Here is a 16,401-nt window from a genome sequence, read left to right as displayed (position 1 = left end):
CTCTTGTAAGCATTAAATAGAAATAGGACTGATGTCTATGTCCAACCTTATTGGGTTTACAAGTCCTAACAGGATGAGGGAGGAGGAATAGAAAGTGATGGCCCAGTTGTTCTGTCCCTAGAATTTGAGCTTGGCAAATCAGATGTATCAAACAGATAACTGGCCAAATAGCATTGCTAAGTGAGGAGAGACCTGGAGGCTCTGGGCCAGGTGGGAGAGGGGTTAGGTCATGAACAGGATGTCGGTCATAGCCTTAAAGAACTCCTGGTCTCTCAATCTCTCTCATTCTGAAGGAAGGTTCAAACATAAAGTCGTATAAAAATAAAAGTTTGGATGTTGTCACTTCATCCCACCTTCTACCTTCTGTAAAACACTTCCAAACATTATGTACAGTTAGGTGTTTAACAAGTTCAATTACTTATTAATTGGTTATTTCAAAAGTGCAGAGTGCTTCCAGTTTTATCACCCACCCCCTTCCATTATACAAAGGACAGGCAGAGATATTGGATTACTAATCCAATATCAATACCCTGCATTTTGTAATTGTGATTGGCAGCCAGGGGTCCAAGGTGCTCAAGTGGTGGTTGCAACAGTCCATTGGTTGGGATTTTCCCAAGATGCCACACTTGAGCAAGTTTGTCTCTGTAGGCCTGGCAATACCATTGATACAACCGGCTGGTTCAGAAGCTACCAAGGCAATGAGAAGGGACTTCATCCCTGAGATGATAGCAGAGAGTATCCTACGACTGCACTGGGTGTGGGCGGCCTGAGCAGTCAGAGGTGTAAACTGTGGAGGCAGCCATTACCACTGGAGGCACTCTTCTTGAGTAATGGAGTGTCTATCGACCACGGTTGTTCTTGGAATTCGCCAGGAGGTCGCTTCCTTGCAGTTAGATATCTCTGCATCCAGTAGGTGATGTCCTGCTCAAAATGCCAATAGTCAGCGAATATAGCTGTCAAAAGGCCCTTCAATTAGGTAAATTGTTTAACTATATTCAGTGGGTAGGGGGGTGACATAATGGATAAATGGCCTGGTTGTAGGAGTGCATCAAATGGCCCTTCCACTATTTTATATGCTCCCTGCTTCCCTGTGAGATCTTTCTGAAAGTACAGTAAATGGTTCCTGGCCAAAAACCACGATTGATATTCTCTCCTTCTGACAGACTTAAAAGTCACTCTCTGACATACTAAGTGTGTTTCCAGCATTTTCTGTTTTATTCCAAATTCTTACATTGTTTACCTTAATGCTTTACATCCTCAGCTTTAAAGTTATTTTCAGCATGCGATTGCTCCACTGAGCCAAGGAAAAATTATTTTATTGACTGGAAGTGGTTCAAGAAAGCAGCTCACTATCACCTTCTGAAAGGTAATTAGAGATAGAGAAATAAAATGCTGGCTTTTTCAGTATCACTCAGATTCCATGAATTAAACACAATACAGAAACGATTATAATGTAAGACATCACTGTCAAATTATATAACCCATAGCAAAGTCTACTCTGTTTATACATCTGAAATGCTGTCATAAAGCATAAAAGCATTCATTTTGTTATAGATTATCAAGGATGTTGAATGCTTTGATACGTTTTGTTGCCCTGGGTAATCTACCATCTCAATATCAATGTCAATTTTGCAGATAACTGAACATAAACATTTCCTCTCCATTGGCTCCCAGATTTAAAGATAATTATTCATTAATAACCATGTAAATAAGTTTACAAGGAGAGTGAAGAATGCTTTAAGAAGTTATAAAACAATGTTTTTGTAAATTTGTTATCATTTGCTTTGTTAGGCATACTCCTTATCAATTTTAACATCTTCCCTTCCATCTTTATTTCGGAGGGGAATGCTTGTGAAGGAGTTCAGATTGAAAATCTCCATTTACGTTGAGATAGGTTGCTTTAATTCAACTGTCATAAGACTAAAGTTGTTGGTTTTGAATGTTGGCCAACCTAGTGACTGGAATCTATAATTTATATAGAGTGAAATCCAAATCTTAAACTGCTGCACTGTTAGATTTCTTAAACTTATACTTTCTTTTTTGAACCATTTCCCATCTTTTACACACAACCAGCGTAGGCAAAATCTGCCAGCAAAATAAAAACTTTAGTAACAGATTTCACACTGTGCTGGGCAATGTCAGTGTTGTATTTTGAATTATGTTGTGTGCTCCTCCTTTCCTCTCCCCCACACAGCCTCTGCCAAAGCCATCTGACAGGAAACTAAAGATTAAGTTTGTCCTACCTCGGGGAACAAAGAGCCCACAGAGCAGTGAAACGGCTTACTGCAGAGCGCAAAGTTTCTAATCCATCTCGAATCTTGGGATTTGCTGGAACTTGTCAATGCAAAGTTGTTTCTTTGCTTTAGCACATGTCTATGGATCATCTTTTTGCACTGTACCGTTCACGTCCACCATTTCCATAAAGGTTAACTTGAAGCACCAAACATAATCGTGTGGAAATTAGACTTTATTGATTGCTATGGTCTATTGTTACCCCTTTTTAAGTCCCTGTAGTTCAAGTTCAATCTGGAATTACATCATGTCTGGTTTCCCTTGGTTACCAGACAGCTTGCGACGTGACCATCATTAGAGAGAGACAAATAATCTTCTCATGCATCAGTTCCTCATCTATTTAAATATAAACCTTTCTCAGAAGCTCACCTCAAGTATGAGGTATTGTTAATTTATGGATTACGGTCTAAATTAGATTATTTAATGGCTTCTTAATGGATTGTTGACTCCCTTCCTCTCATGTACAAGACTGGGTGCCTTGCATCTAAGTCCCTTAGAGGAGCAGTCAAGAAATTACATTAAACTCATATGAAAATCTAATGGATTGTGTAGCTTTTCTTTCTCCCAATTACGCTGAAGTTATATGGCTACAAATTTAAACCTTGTCAGCCAATTTTCCTTGCACACAATGTTTATAATCTATTTTGTTGCACTTTTATACCAAGTGAAAAAAATCTTCTACAATTCTGAATTTTATGAAAAGTAAAAAAAACACCAAGGTGGCATTCAATTTATATTTTTTCAAAGACTGATTCAAGAGCACAAAAGCAATCTTTTAAGTGTTTCACATACAATTATTGAGTTAAATATCCACCCCCAGAGTGCAGCATGAAACAGCTGCTTCACTGTAAGTTTAATGTAAGTTACTGCAGTAACATAAACTTATGGCAGGAAGTGCTGACCTAGTACATTTGCCAGGATAGTCAAACAGAAACATTTATTTTTTTTCCAAGAGGAAAATAAATAACAGTATTGATGGTACATGCAAAGGATTAACCTTTAAAATACTGTATTGAATTTCCTATTACAGTTGGCTATATATAGATCTATACATTACCCAATATGTATAAGTTTCAACTTACTGGTAAGTTAGAAATATGGAAATGAACAAAACTGAGCAGAGGGTTCAAACTTCCTGCAAAATAGCAAATGGATTGACAGGGGTACTGATGAGGAGGGCAGTCACAGTGCATTATCATCTGTGAAGGGTAATGTGATTCACAAGCTGAAATAAATTTAAGTTTGGACGAGAGCATTCAAATCTCACTGATCACATATTCACTTTAAACAACATTGTCTCATTGCAATGAACCAAACTGGAATGCAGAAGTCAAACAAAATGGAAATAGTATTCACAAGCAAACATAAAACGCACCTTTAACTAGTGGTAACAGGCCTCAAAGTACTGTGTTTGAAGTTTTATAATGACCATCTATACATGACCACCTATACATGACCATCTCTATATAACACAGAATACACACATAAACTCAATGGGCAAAATAAACATAAATTGCCTGAGAGCCAACCAAGAGGCTTTATAAATAGCATCATAGAACTAATACAGTCAATACATAATCAATTGCATGTAATCTTATATTTTTAAAATGCTAAGTTTGCAACTGTAAACTATTACATATTATTTTGTGAATGCATAAGTATTTATTAATAAAGATGTTTCTGAATTTTCTGCACAAGCATTTTTTTAACCATGAACAGACCCTTCATCTGTACTTTGTGTAAAAGCACTCTTGGAGATTATTTTAACTGACTGAGATTTCTAACTTTGCACAGACTTAACAAATACTAGTAATTTGTTTTAAAACTAAAATTGTAATTTTTAAGACTGCAATATCCCTCTTTGTTGGCCTGCATCTGTCCATTTTCCACATCATTAAATTTTACTCCAGATAGAATCTAATTTTGGCTTCTGAGAGTTACATTAAGTATTTTATTATTCATGCTCTTTCATGAGTACCTGTACATTTTGAAATACATTCATTTGCTTATCTGTGTTGACCGCACAGTTAGTCAGTGTTTACCCGGAAACAACATTTTCTTAAAGCTATACGTAACCTCTAAAGGCTTTTTACCCTGTTTTTCTACAGGATTTAGCCAAAGTAGAATCACCTGAGTCATGTATTGCTTATGGCAAATTCGGTAAATTGCATACTCTGAGACCACTGCACATGCTATTGATTAGGTGCCTGAATATGCACTGCTTGATTAGCTTCTCTGTGTGTTAGTTGGGGTCTTTCCTGATTCAGGATAGCACTGAGAATGTATGTGTCACATGTGCTTCACACACTGGTACAATACTTTTATCAACATATATGGAACACAGAACTGTGCATTATAGGTACAGACCCTTCGGCCCACAATGTTGTGCCAAATATGATGCCAATTTAAATTAATCCCTTCTGCCTACTCTTCGTCCATATCCCTCCATTCCTTGCATTTTCATGTGTTTATCAAAGTCCCTTAAATGTCCCTAACATATCTGTCTCCACCATCGCCCCTTGCAGCGCATTCCAGATTCCAACAGGTCTCTGTAAAAAACTTGCCCCTCATATCTCCTTTGAACTTTCTCACTCTCACCATAAATGCATTCCCCCCACTATTAGACATTTCAACTCTGGGGAAAAGATTCTGACTGTCAACCCTATCTATGCATCTCATAGTCTTATAGACTTCTATCATGTCTCCCTTCCTGCAAAGCCATCTAACAACTAAAAATTGCTTTTTCTAAAAAGAAAAAAAATCAAAAATGACATGACCAGAATTATGAGCACCAAATGTTAAGAAAAGTTTTTTTTTTCTCCATGCTAGCTTTCTTCTGACATAACTTCAGACTTCTTCAGAGCATTCTGAACAGATGTTTTACATTTAATTCTCTGAAGAGGATGGCAGCCATTTTTTAAATCTCAAGCTATGTGGGAAAATTCAAAGAGTTCACCGTTTCCAAATCCACTGTGCGCTCAAAGTGTTAGGAAATTCTGAGGTAGAAACTGAGCGAATAAATTTATGCCGAATAGTTTAAAACAGACTTGAGGCTGGACAACAGAAGAGATAATGCAGTTTCAGATTTTAGAAATATTGAAAATATTACCTTTGCCAAGCAATTCCCAAAGTATCGTCACTGGCACTGGGGTATAAATGCCTGCCGTTTTGATTCATGGTCCAGTCACAAATCCTCAGCTGTCAATTGAAACCTATCAGTGAGATTGGGTATCGGCAGTACCAGACTCCAAGAATACATGCAAAAATTCACTTCCATTAAGAAAGGCATTAGTCTGATTACGATGCAACACAGATTTTAATCCAGAAATATTAGAAAGTTAACTCAATGGTTCAACATTCCAGACAGACAGTGTAAAGGTGAACAAAGGGAAAAATCACTTTCTGTTTTACTTTGTTTCCTTAAAGGAACAAAATGTGTTACTAACACTGGCAATTCATTTCTGCAAATCATATAATTGTTTATGTGGTTATGAGGAATTGACACTAAAGCTATGCTGATCTTGGTCTTCAAATCAGACATTTCCATATTGTTGGGCAAAGTAAGAAATTTGCCTTTTTCTTCAGCAGTGACACCAAGTAAGATCCCCAAGAGGCAGATTCAACTTCCATATCTGTTTGTAGCAGCTTTTTATAAAACAGTGAATATGCATACTGTGTGCAACTCCCCCGGTAAACAGTTGAAGTTGAATTGTGTGAGAGATGTGAGAGAGACAGAGCAACATAAAAAAGCAAGTCATAAAATGAATTTTAAAAATGACAGTGATTATACTTGCTTTAAATATGGAAAAATTCAAAATGCTTATTATTCTAGGAATTAAAGTACTTTACAATAAGTAATACAAATAGGAGATTGAATTTAACATTTAGTTAACAATAAAGAAATATGCATGCACTGTTATGAGATGATAATCGAAATTTGTTTGGTCATGAGTACAGACATAATGAATATAATGCAGTAATATTATTAAATAAAGTGGGATGGTCTATTTCCATGCAAGCTTTGGTTGGCTTCTTCAACAAATAGCATGATTTTGCTGAAATTTAGTTATTGTTACAGGTATATTTAATGCAAGTTTTTCATTTTTCAACAATTATTTGGCTCTTCTCCAATGTTTTAATGAATGTTCAGATTCATTTCACACCAACTTTGGCCGAGAAGTACAAGACACTTCTTACAAGAGAAGAAAAAATGTACTTTTCAAACTCAAATTATTTAATAATACCAGAAAGCCTGACCAAATTCACATAAAATGTCCATTCTCATTTCATATATAGTTCATGTTTCATACTTTTGATAAGAATATCATGGTACATTTTAAAGCAAGTCTCTCTCTCTCACACTGATTGTATAACACCCACTCAGTAATGCATTGTACAGTCATACAACATCATTTTCAATTTTTTCTGCACCTTTATTCAGGGAAAAGAAGGCATCTGTAAAATTTTACAAATTGTTACAAATCAGTTCTAACCTGAGAATAGAGAACAGAATGTTTAAAATAAAAAATTTAATAGAAAACTAACTACTTCTCCCCACCAGCACTAAAAACAAAACTGGTTACTTATGCAAACACTCAGCCAAATATTTCTTCATGATTCCCTGTCTCCCAAAAATACTAAAAGTGAAACAGTTACATTAAATAGGATAAGGCAAAAGCAAAAATTCAATGAAATTTAATTAAAAGTTCCATGTGCAAAATGTTGCATCTGGTTATAATAAAACCATAAGTGTTAGATGAGAGTACTGTTTTTAATGGTAAGACTTATTTATGTTTTGTATTTCACTTTTCCCTCCTTTAATTGTTGACTCAGATTAAGGTCCAACTGTACAAGAATATCATTTGCATTTGGTGAGCCTCGAGCACTGATATGATAGATAATGCATCGTGAGCTGTGATGAGTCTGAAGACAGGTCTTCCCTTGCCATTGTCTTCCCAGGTTCAGTTACCCTGCAGGGGAGGCTCCAAATGGAGATCAAGTGATTTATGGAGGGCAGAAAACCAAAATTTGATTCTCCAAGGATGTTTTTTATACTCTTTTTCTTGACAATCATTCTAACACTCATGCAAAATGAAAAGCCTGCAATATTTGGTAAATGAGACATAGAGGTCTGAATTGTTTTGTATACCTCTAAATGGACCCCTAGTATGAGTAGCACATTCATTTTCAAATATTACTGACTTTTCCCTCTGGGCAGTCAGTGGAGTACAAGGGTCAGTGAAATTTGAAACAATAAATATCCTCCCAAGAAATATGAAATAAGAATATGGCCCTGGCATATAACAGAATCACAAAGATAAACAAACTGATGGAAATAACATCTACTTGTTTATGAAGAAAGCTTCTATTAAATCAAATATGCATATCAAAGGATATTTGCTTTTGTCTTAATATTTCATTGAAGTGCAAACTTTTATCTAAGAATGAGATTCTTCCTTGAAAGCAAGCAGAGTAAATCTAAGATTGTTAATACAGCTGCAATCCTATTGCATAGTGTGTTGTATCCTGTTTATGAGCTAGAAGCTCTAAATTCAAGTCCCACTCTAGGACTTGATGGCCAAGGAAGGCATGTTCATAAAATACCCAAACAGGTTGAGTATTAATCTGAAAATCCTTCCAATGCACACTTAAATCAGTTGGGAAGAGATTCCCTGTCAGCCATTTGGTGGAAGAAATTGGAGTTTCTCCTATCACTACCCATAGCTCCAGGGTACAACATGGAGAACAACATGCATGGAAAAAAATCAATGTTTCAAGAGCAACTCAAGACTCCTGTGTGCTGATATCTGATGTGGATTAGAATGGTGGCAACTGGATGGGGTTCAATTCCCTTTCCAGCTAGGTTGGATTTGGGACCTGCCACTTTGCCATAGAAATGGAGGAGGTTATGGTAGTGTGAATCAATGGTCTCAAGACGGAGGTGGTTCATATGGATATGCTCAAAAATGATGATGATCAACTTGTGCATGGACATTTAACAATCAAGAGAAAATAGAATCCTTCAATCTAACTCAAAAATGAATTCCTACAATATTTTAATAAATGAATTTTCGATTTAAAACCTTTGTACAAATGCCTCAATTATTATTCTTAAATGCTTGAATCAATAGTAATTTCAATGCAAGGAGAGCAATTTATACACTTAACTCTATTTAGTGTTTTACTAATTTTAGTTTTGGATAACTAAGTAAGTAATTACTAAGTCTATGACAGGCTTAGGACAGCAAATGGAAGATTTCATATGCTACCCCTTCTCATAATGTATCTCAAACTGACCTAATCACTATCAACTAATTGCTCCAAATATAGCACCTTTTTGGAAATCTTAATTGGCCAAAGCGCATGGAAGCAAGCTTGGTATCATGAACAAACAGGTACTTTAGATGATCCTGTGTAATGTGCCCCAGAGTTCTTCTAACATAGTCAAACTTCTGAACAGTGTTCCTAGCTAACAGCCAGACAAAGGTAAAGCCGAAGCTTGTCTTTGAATTTTATGATAAAAATCTTCAATACCAACTTCCATTGTCACCACCTCTTGCTACAACCACGTGGAAGTAAATGTGCAATCAAATTAAGGAGAACATAGCATGCTGCACATTATACAAAAAATGAATAGACTGGGAGACAATTCAATACTTTAGAATACTCAGAAATACTTTGTATATGAACTTATTGTATGTAATTAAGAATTTAATTAACTCAACCTGACATCATATGATCCAGGGATAGCAAAACGTAGGTGGCAGTAAACCTTGCATTTTTAATTCTGCAAGTTAAGGGAAGCTGCGTTTTGAAATGTTTTATATTTACTTGTATATGGAAAACAAAATTTTGCCACCTTTTATTACTTTTATTCTAGTTTTAATGATTATGCCTAATTGTTATCAATTTGAATGTCTGTTAATTTGTATCATCGTCCAAAATTGGACACTTTTTAATAATCTAATTGTCAATCACTCTCTGTATATTTTTCTAAGTGTGAAGCAAACTGCACAATATTATTAGAAATTAGGTAATCTCTGACATTGAAATCGTGTTCCTCTGGGGTTTTGTACCTTTGAAAGAAAAGTTTTCCTGATTCTTGACTGGATCACTAGCATTCCTGAAGAAGGGCTCATGCCCGAAACGTCGATTCTCCTGCTCCTTGGATGCTAACTGACCTGCTGCGCTTTTCCAGCAACACATTTTCAGCTGGATCACCAGTATGTTTTGTGTAGCAAGAAACAAGCACTTTGTTCTGATGAAAGTTTGCCAGACTCTGCTTTCTTTTCACAGATGTTGTCAGACCTGTTGAGTTTCACCAGCAACTTCTGTTTTGATTACGATCACCAGAATTTGTAGTTCTTGCTTTTATTTGAGTAGCCCTTCACTGTTTGTTTGTTTTCTCTATTTCCTTCAGATGAAACATATGTTGAACATAACTCAACTTCTCACCTCTCATATCAATACATTTACCCTTATCCTTGGCAGTGGATTTATTTTAAAATAAGTTATCACTTATAACCTGAGATACAATAAGATGTGCGATCCTGATGTCTACAGCAGACTTCCTTTTACTGCTGCAGCTACCTGTGCTGGCCTATGGTACAATATTGTGGTTTTCTATTGATTGAAAAATCATTAAAGCTGAAAGTCCAACACCTCAACCAGCAGCTAAGCTTCAAAACAAAAAGTTGAGTAAACCAAAGGCAACTCAACAACATAAAAGAATTATGTTGAGTCAAGAAAACAATTGATGAATTCTATTTGGATGAAAAGCATGGAACCTGAAAGACAGTTAATTTGGCAATAAATGGTTTTGATGGCAAATGGAAGAATGTGATGAACAAGTTATATTCTAACCAACGTTAATCACACAAGTCAAACACTTGGTCATGGCCAACCAAGATCTGATATATCACATCACTAACACTCTGCTATGTATCTACTGTGCTATACCTATGCCACTACTGATGCTGTCGGTGACAGTACAAATTTTGTGAGATTATTTGAAGACAAACAGGATTAATCTTTACAATTACAAGTTATACAATCAATTGTACTCTCCGCTACAGTGATGTCATCAGTCATATAGATATTTCATAAACCTGCCAGAAACATCTCAAAACAATATCAAGTGATCAGTGCTCATTTAAAAATGCAACCAATTATTGAACCCCACTACTGCAACAGCATAAATATTGTAATTTTTCAACTATAGGTTTAACCCATTAACTTGTGTGTCTTCAACTGCATCTCAATCTCAGTTTGGAGGCTAAACTATCTGCAAACTGTCTTTCTCACTAACAAGAAGGACCATTAGGCTGTCAGATTTCACTTTTAAATATCTTTTTTTTTCTAAAATAGTGATTTATCTGTCAAACAACATCACATGCATAAAGTGTGTGCAGTTTCCTAATGCTGAATATGCATTTTACCCTCTTAAACAGTCCCTACTGCATTGTACTGAATAGGAAATGTTTTTATTTCATTCAAGGTGGATTCTGAAACAAAAATTGCTGGAAGCTCTACCACAATCGCCTTGGCTTTACAAAGGCTTTGGATGCAGTACACTATTATTTGCAAAGTGAGTTGCAATGGAAGATCAAAACAATCATATTTCAATGAACTTGATTAAACAGGGTATTGCAGGAATCAGTTTTATTTTTCATAATCAGGCTTCCCTACATCAAAACATGTTGCGCTTAGACTGGAATTCAGCTAACAACTTTTGCCGGAGCTTTCATTAACTTAGTCAAAGTCAAGACACATTAGGCAACAAGTAGAAATAAGGCAAGTTATGTTTTGTTTTGAGGAAAGTAGTAGGTTTGAAAGCTTTTATAGAAAGTTAAATGTAAAAGTCAACAAGGGGAAGGGTCAAGAGTTTGGTGCTGGAAAATTACAGCAGGTCAGGCAGCATCTGAGGAGCAGGAGGATCGACATTTCAGCTATAAGCCTTCATCAGGCTTCCTGATGAAGGGCTTATGGCCGAAACGTCGATTCTCCTGCTCCTTGGATGCTGCCTGACCTGCTGTGCTTTTTCAGCACCACACTCTCGACTCTGATCTCCAGCATCTGCAGTCCTCACTTACTCCTAGCAAGAGGAAAGAGGAAGGAATGGCTTTTCTTACTAGACAGGATCACTCCCTTGCCTTCTAGTGTGAGAAGAATAATGAACACTTCCTACACTTTCCAATATTGGAATTTGCCTTGTTAAAATCTGCATTCATTGAATCTTTCATTAAAAATGTGAATTCCAGCTTAAAGTCATTGCATTGTAACTTCTCTGTAAAAATACTGTCTTGTGCTGGAAATGCAATTTGCCTTTCATATTGTGATTTTTAATGTGCGGCTGTTATTCATTTCTAATCATTATAAATGCACAATTGCTCATTAACATGACTGCCCAATTAACTACATACACAGACAGAGCAAGCAGTGTACTGATTTCGCTTGTTGCTGTTTCGATGAGTGCAGCAGACCATTTTGTATGTTCTAATTAGTTATACATAGCCAGTGCAACAAGCTGCCACCAACTACCTCATGCTGCTTGATTAAGCATCAAGTCATTGATACCAGACTGAGATCATGACTATGAGTATATGCCAAGATTCAGATTCCCTTCATACAGGCAGATGAAAGAACTCCAAACAGTGAGAAAACTATAAGCCATGGCCTCCCTTTGTCCATGCATTCTGCTACAAGTTTACATTAATTTGATAAGAAAGTATCAGATTCATCTCAGGAACTTTGCAGAGACAAATATAACTATACAAAAGCTCTAAATGAGTTCATATGGTGACATAAAGTTAATAGGATGATCCTACAAAAACACGCATACATTTATTTAGCAATCTAAAAAGGTTTTATTTTGTATCAAATATTGAGTGGAATATGGCAGGAAGTGTATAGTCTCTCTAAACAATATTTGTCCAATTAACACTTTCAGCCATACTATACTTTGTAAAACATTACCATTGAATTTTGTAGCATGGTAGTGCATAGTATGTTTAAAATCAAAGATTACAAACTCACAAAATTAGCCAATAAATCTATCCTCCAGTCAGTTAAGCATTTCAGAGCAACATAGCTTTGTTACTAAAACTAAATGATGCATGAAATCTTAAATTCTGCTCATTATAAACCATTTAATGCACTTTTATTGAAATTAAATAACTGTAATAAAGACAGTAAGGAGATAGCTTTCTGACTAAGGCCTTGCTTTGCTTTAACTGTCCACAACTCATCCATAGAAAAATTCCAGGTTTCTTAGGCACTCTAGACACTGAACAATGTCAAAAGAGAAAGTTATTATGGCATGATATCATAATACAAAACTATAGATCACAATCCAGGCAGCCACAACAAACAGAAACGATTACATGCCCTTCATTGTATATTTTAAGGGTCATAACGTATTAAAATATGGAGTGATAAAAGTGTTCTAACGCAGTTCATTCTTCCCATCAGTTTTTAAAAAAAATTCTTCTTGGCCAATATGAAATGATGAATCCTTAGATCTACATTGACTCTGACTTTCTATTTTCATTCAATTAATTTTTTTGCTACGTAAGTACAAAAGCAATAAGTATCTAACATTCTGAAGCATATAAGCAATAAAACTTTCTCGTAAATCACAACCACATCAATATTCTCAAAGAGTAACCCTTTAAGCGTCACCTACAGTACAAGTGTCAGCATCCATTTTGTTTCTATTTATTTACCCTGAAGCTCATCAACTATACCACTGCAGATTATATGCACAAAAATAATCTCTAAAATTAATAAAATGGCTTGATAATTCAATTTTGCATTCTGCATGCTCTTTTGAGTAGATGCAGGAAGGTAAAGATGTTAAAAGCCTTCTACTTAAGATTTTCTAATCATTGAAATTTGAATGAATTTTCAAACGCTACCTGCTGTTAGTACCTTTCATATACTTCTAGTCCATCTACTTTGGACAATTTGACAAAGACGATCAAAGCATCCTACTTTCTCATAATAATCTGGTTCATTTTAAACACAGAAATTTTGTCTATGGGTCACTGAACTAATAGATTTGCCTGTTTGAAAGGGTTCCACAATATGGAAGGGAGTTACAGTATATTGTTACATTACACTCCATTATGACTGGATACATGAGTTGCATTAATAATAACCAACAAAAAGAATATTGAATTGTCTCTGTATGAGGTGCAAATTATTAAAAGGTCTCTTTAAACCATTGAATGTTCATTAAAATTTGAGTTTGAAAGATTAAAGTGATCAATTTGAAGATATTTATTTATTTTTGCTTGAGTTTGGGGTGAGGTGGGCAGAGTACTGGAGAGAAGAAGATGCAGAAATCTATTTTAATATTTCTGTTTTCCTTGGTTACAAGTTGCTTAGTATAGATATTAAACGTTCATGAGAACAGCTCTCAGTACAGCCCTAACTTGTGAGGGTTTAAGATCTTGCTTCTATAGCTCTGTATTTTGCTGCAGCTTTGGAACACTATTTCATTCAAAACAAGATGAAATCTAATGATAACAAAGTTGTCAATTACAAAGTTCCTTTGTGTTTTGGTGTTTATGTGCATATTCCAGTGTTAGAATTAACTTCTTCAGGTTTCAAGGCATTGTTAATTTACTGGCATTACTGCTTACCATGCAATACATTTCACAAGATAAGCATGGTCTGAATATGATCAAAACAAATTTGCTAACTTTTCCACTAGAACATATTTGTTTGCATTGGTGAACAAAAGTGCATTGCTACAAACTGTGTTCTTTACCAGTGGGTTTACCAGAATTCCAGTGTGAATAAGTGAGGGTGGCTCTTGCACAGATAGAATTCATCAAGAGAAAAGGTAATGTAATGAATGAGGGAGATGTTTGAAAGATGTTTGCAGGGGTAGAGTGAGGGAGGAACAGTCGTGAATTGAGGCTTTCAGTACCATTGCCTCCCTTTGTGTATCATATACTCAATAATCATAGATTCCTGCCACAGTGGCAATGTGGCATCTTTGTCATTACCCTGGAGTTGGAGAGCTTGTCAGACACCCTATGGGAGCCTTTTTAGGAGGAGGCTCGCTGTATCTTGTTTCTCTTACACACTCAATAAACCAGAGGTGGCATTTTCCTGGAATCAAGGACATTGGTAGCGGCGAAGGGGTGTGGGAGACTAGACCTGTCTCCTGAGTGCTGCTGGCTATTCAAAGACCCCAAGGTGGAGGCTACCACTTGTGTGACATGCAGATCACAAAATTCTTCCCACTTCCAAATGCGACATTCCTTGACCAGTGTTTTTGAATGAGGGGTCCCTTTTGTCTCTCAAACAAACATGTCAAGAATTGCCTGTTATGCCTTTGGCATGGCAAGCCCTCATCTGCATCCAAGCTAATACCAGCTGAGGCACATTGAGCTCCCATTTAGGCATTAATTTGCTTGTTAACAGCCTCATTGGTGATAGAGTGAGAAGTCTCTCTCAGGTCTGTGTGCTCCCTAACCCCCAGTATCCACTCTCTCATCTGACTAAATGCCCCCTGGCAAAATTGACCCTGGGAGACACATGTAAGATAGTACGAGAAAATCAATCCCTTTATACAAACTAATGTTGAGATATGACTGTCTGCAGATCTGCTTCAACGTCAATTGACCTCATATTTCTAGCAATATTAATATCAGCCATCACCTTTTATTAAAATGCCAATTCGCTTCTCATTTGCTTTTGGTTTGACATGGTCCATATTTTTAAATAAGCAGACTGCAGCTAGAAAACTTGGTCATCACACATCTCTAGCCAGCAATACAGATATCCACTGTAACATGATAAGATTGAGATGGAAAAGGGACTGGTTGGTGAGGAAGAGTGAAGGGGAGGTTGAGAGAGAGGTGGTGCAAGGACAACTGGGAGGTTTCAGAGGTGAAGGGGAATGGTAAACAGGGAATGGAGGGTTGATAGTGGTTTGTGGATGTTGGGGTTAAAAAGTACAAAAATGACTTTGGCCTCCAAGTTCAGTCATGGAACGTTGGATACTGAGTGCTGGAGGGCTTTTTTTCTTGCTCTGTGATGTTGGGAGCCTGCCTAACATGACTGACAGAATGGTGAGTCCTCTCCCTGGTCTTTCATGGATTTCAAAGGTTGTAGTGAGCATTCCTGAAGCACATTATGAGGATTGGGCCCCAGGACTCTTCCTTACTTCTGGTTCCCAAGCCCTGATTAAAAATTCAACCACAGGAAAAGTGCTAGATAAGCATGACAGTTTTATTTTGAAAGTCTAACTGTTCAAATGGAAACTTAATTCCAAAGAATTAGGAAGGGAATATGCAGACAGTAACTGCAAATAGATATAACAGAGAAGGATAGAGAAACAAAACCACTAATTATTGCTTTGTGGTTTTTGCAGTTGGGAAGAAGTATAATAATGGGTACTCAGTGCATTTTTCTGGCAAAGAGACATTGGTTAAGTGATCATGGACATATCCATATGTTTTCATGACAACATAAGTCATCACCCATAGAGTGTTTCCACAATCTACCACAGGAGTGCCTATTAGATCTGATATTCTAGTTCGACCACAGTTCAAGAAGCTTTGACATTTTAGTCTCCTATTAAAGTATTTTCAATGGTATAATATTTTGTTGAATAGTGTACTCCTTATATAGTTTTTACCGTTCAGTACCAAAGCTCCACAATAATATGATATGAAGGTAAATTTAATTGATTGTTGAGTGTGACCTAATCACTGAAAAACTGAAAACAGGTGACAGGGATGTTGATTCAACAAAGTCATGAATTCCTGGTCTCCATTCAGATTGGTTTATAAACAGTAATTACAACCGCTGTATATGTTTTGATTAAATTAAGTGGGTCTTATTTAAAGGTTAATGCATTGGATTGACAAAAAAAATCTAAAGTCATCATTAAAAAAAATGCCTGTATGATATCTCTGTGACTTGCATCCATCCTTAATTTTGATTCCGGTTTTGAAAATAGTGACCAGAGAGACCCCCAACCGTCTCTCCGACTCTCAGTCAAAGCACGTTCAATACCATACAGCCCCTTTCTCCTCTAATTTGCTCACTGTAACTGATGACACATTTGTTTACAGTACAGATGGGAATCAT

General features: G+C 36.3%; 1 protein-coding gene across 14 annotated transcripts in view; it reads right to left on the bottom strand.

Moving 5' to 3' along the window:
• LOC140487439 (nuclear factor 1 B-type-like) overlaps positions 1 to 16,401 on the bottom strand; it is a 628,152-nt gene that overhangs the window by 39,552 nt on the left and 572,199 nt on the right. For 11 of the 14 annotated variants that reach the window (XM_072586906.1, XM_072586907.1, XM_072586914.1 and 8 more), the window contains one exon: positions 5,402 to 5,490. The exons of 2 other annotated variants lie outside the window; for them this stretch is intronic. In XM_072586906.1, coding sequence (XP_072443007.1) covers positions 5,402 to 5,490 — 89 coding nt within the window. Of the gene's footprint in view, positions 1 to 1,320; positions 1,360 to 5,401; positions 5,491 to 16,401 lie in introns of those variants that run through there. One more of the 14 variants, XM_072586913.1, reaches the window with a different exon arrangement.

The sequence above is a fragment of the Chiloscyllium punctatum genome, chromosome 2 (genome assembly GCF_047496795.1).
Source record: "Chiloscyllium punctatum isolate Juve2018m chromosome 2, sChiPun1.3, whole genome shotgun sequence".
Lineage (NCBI taxonomy): Eukaryota > Metazoa > Chordata > Chondrichthyes > Orectolobiformes > Hemiscylliidae > Chiloscyllium > Chiloscyllium punctatum.
This window is presented reverse-complemented; position numbering and strand designations above follow the sequence as displayed.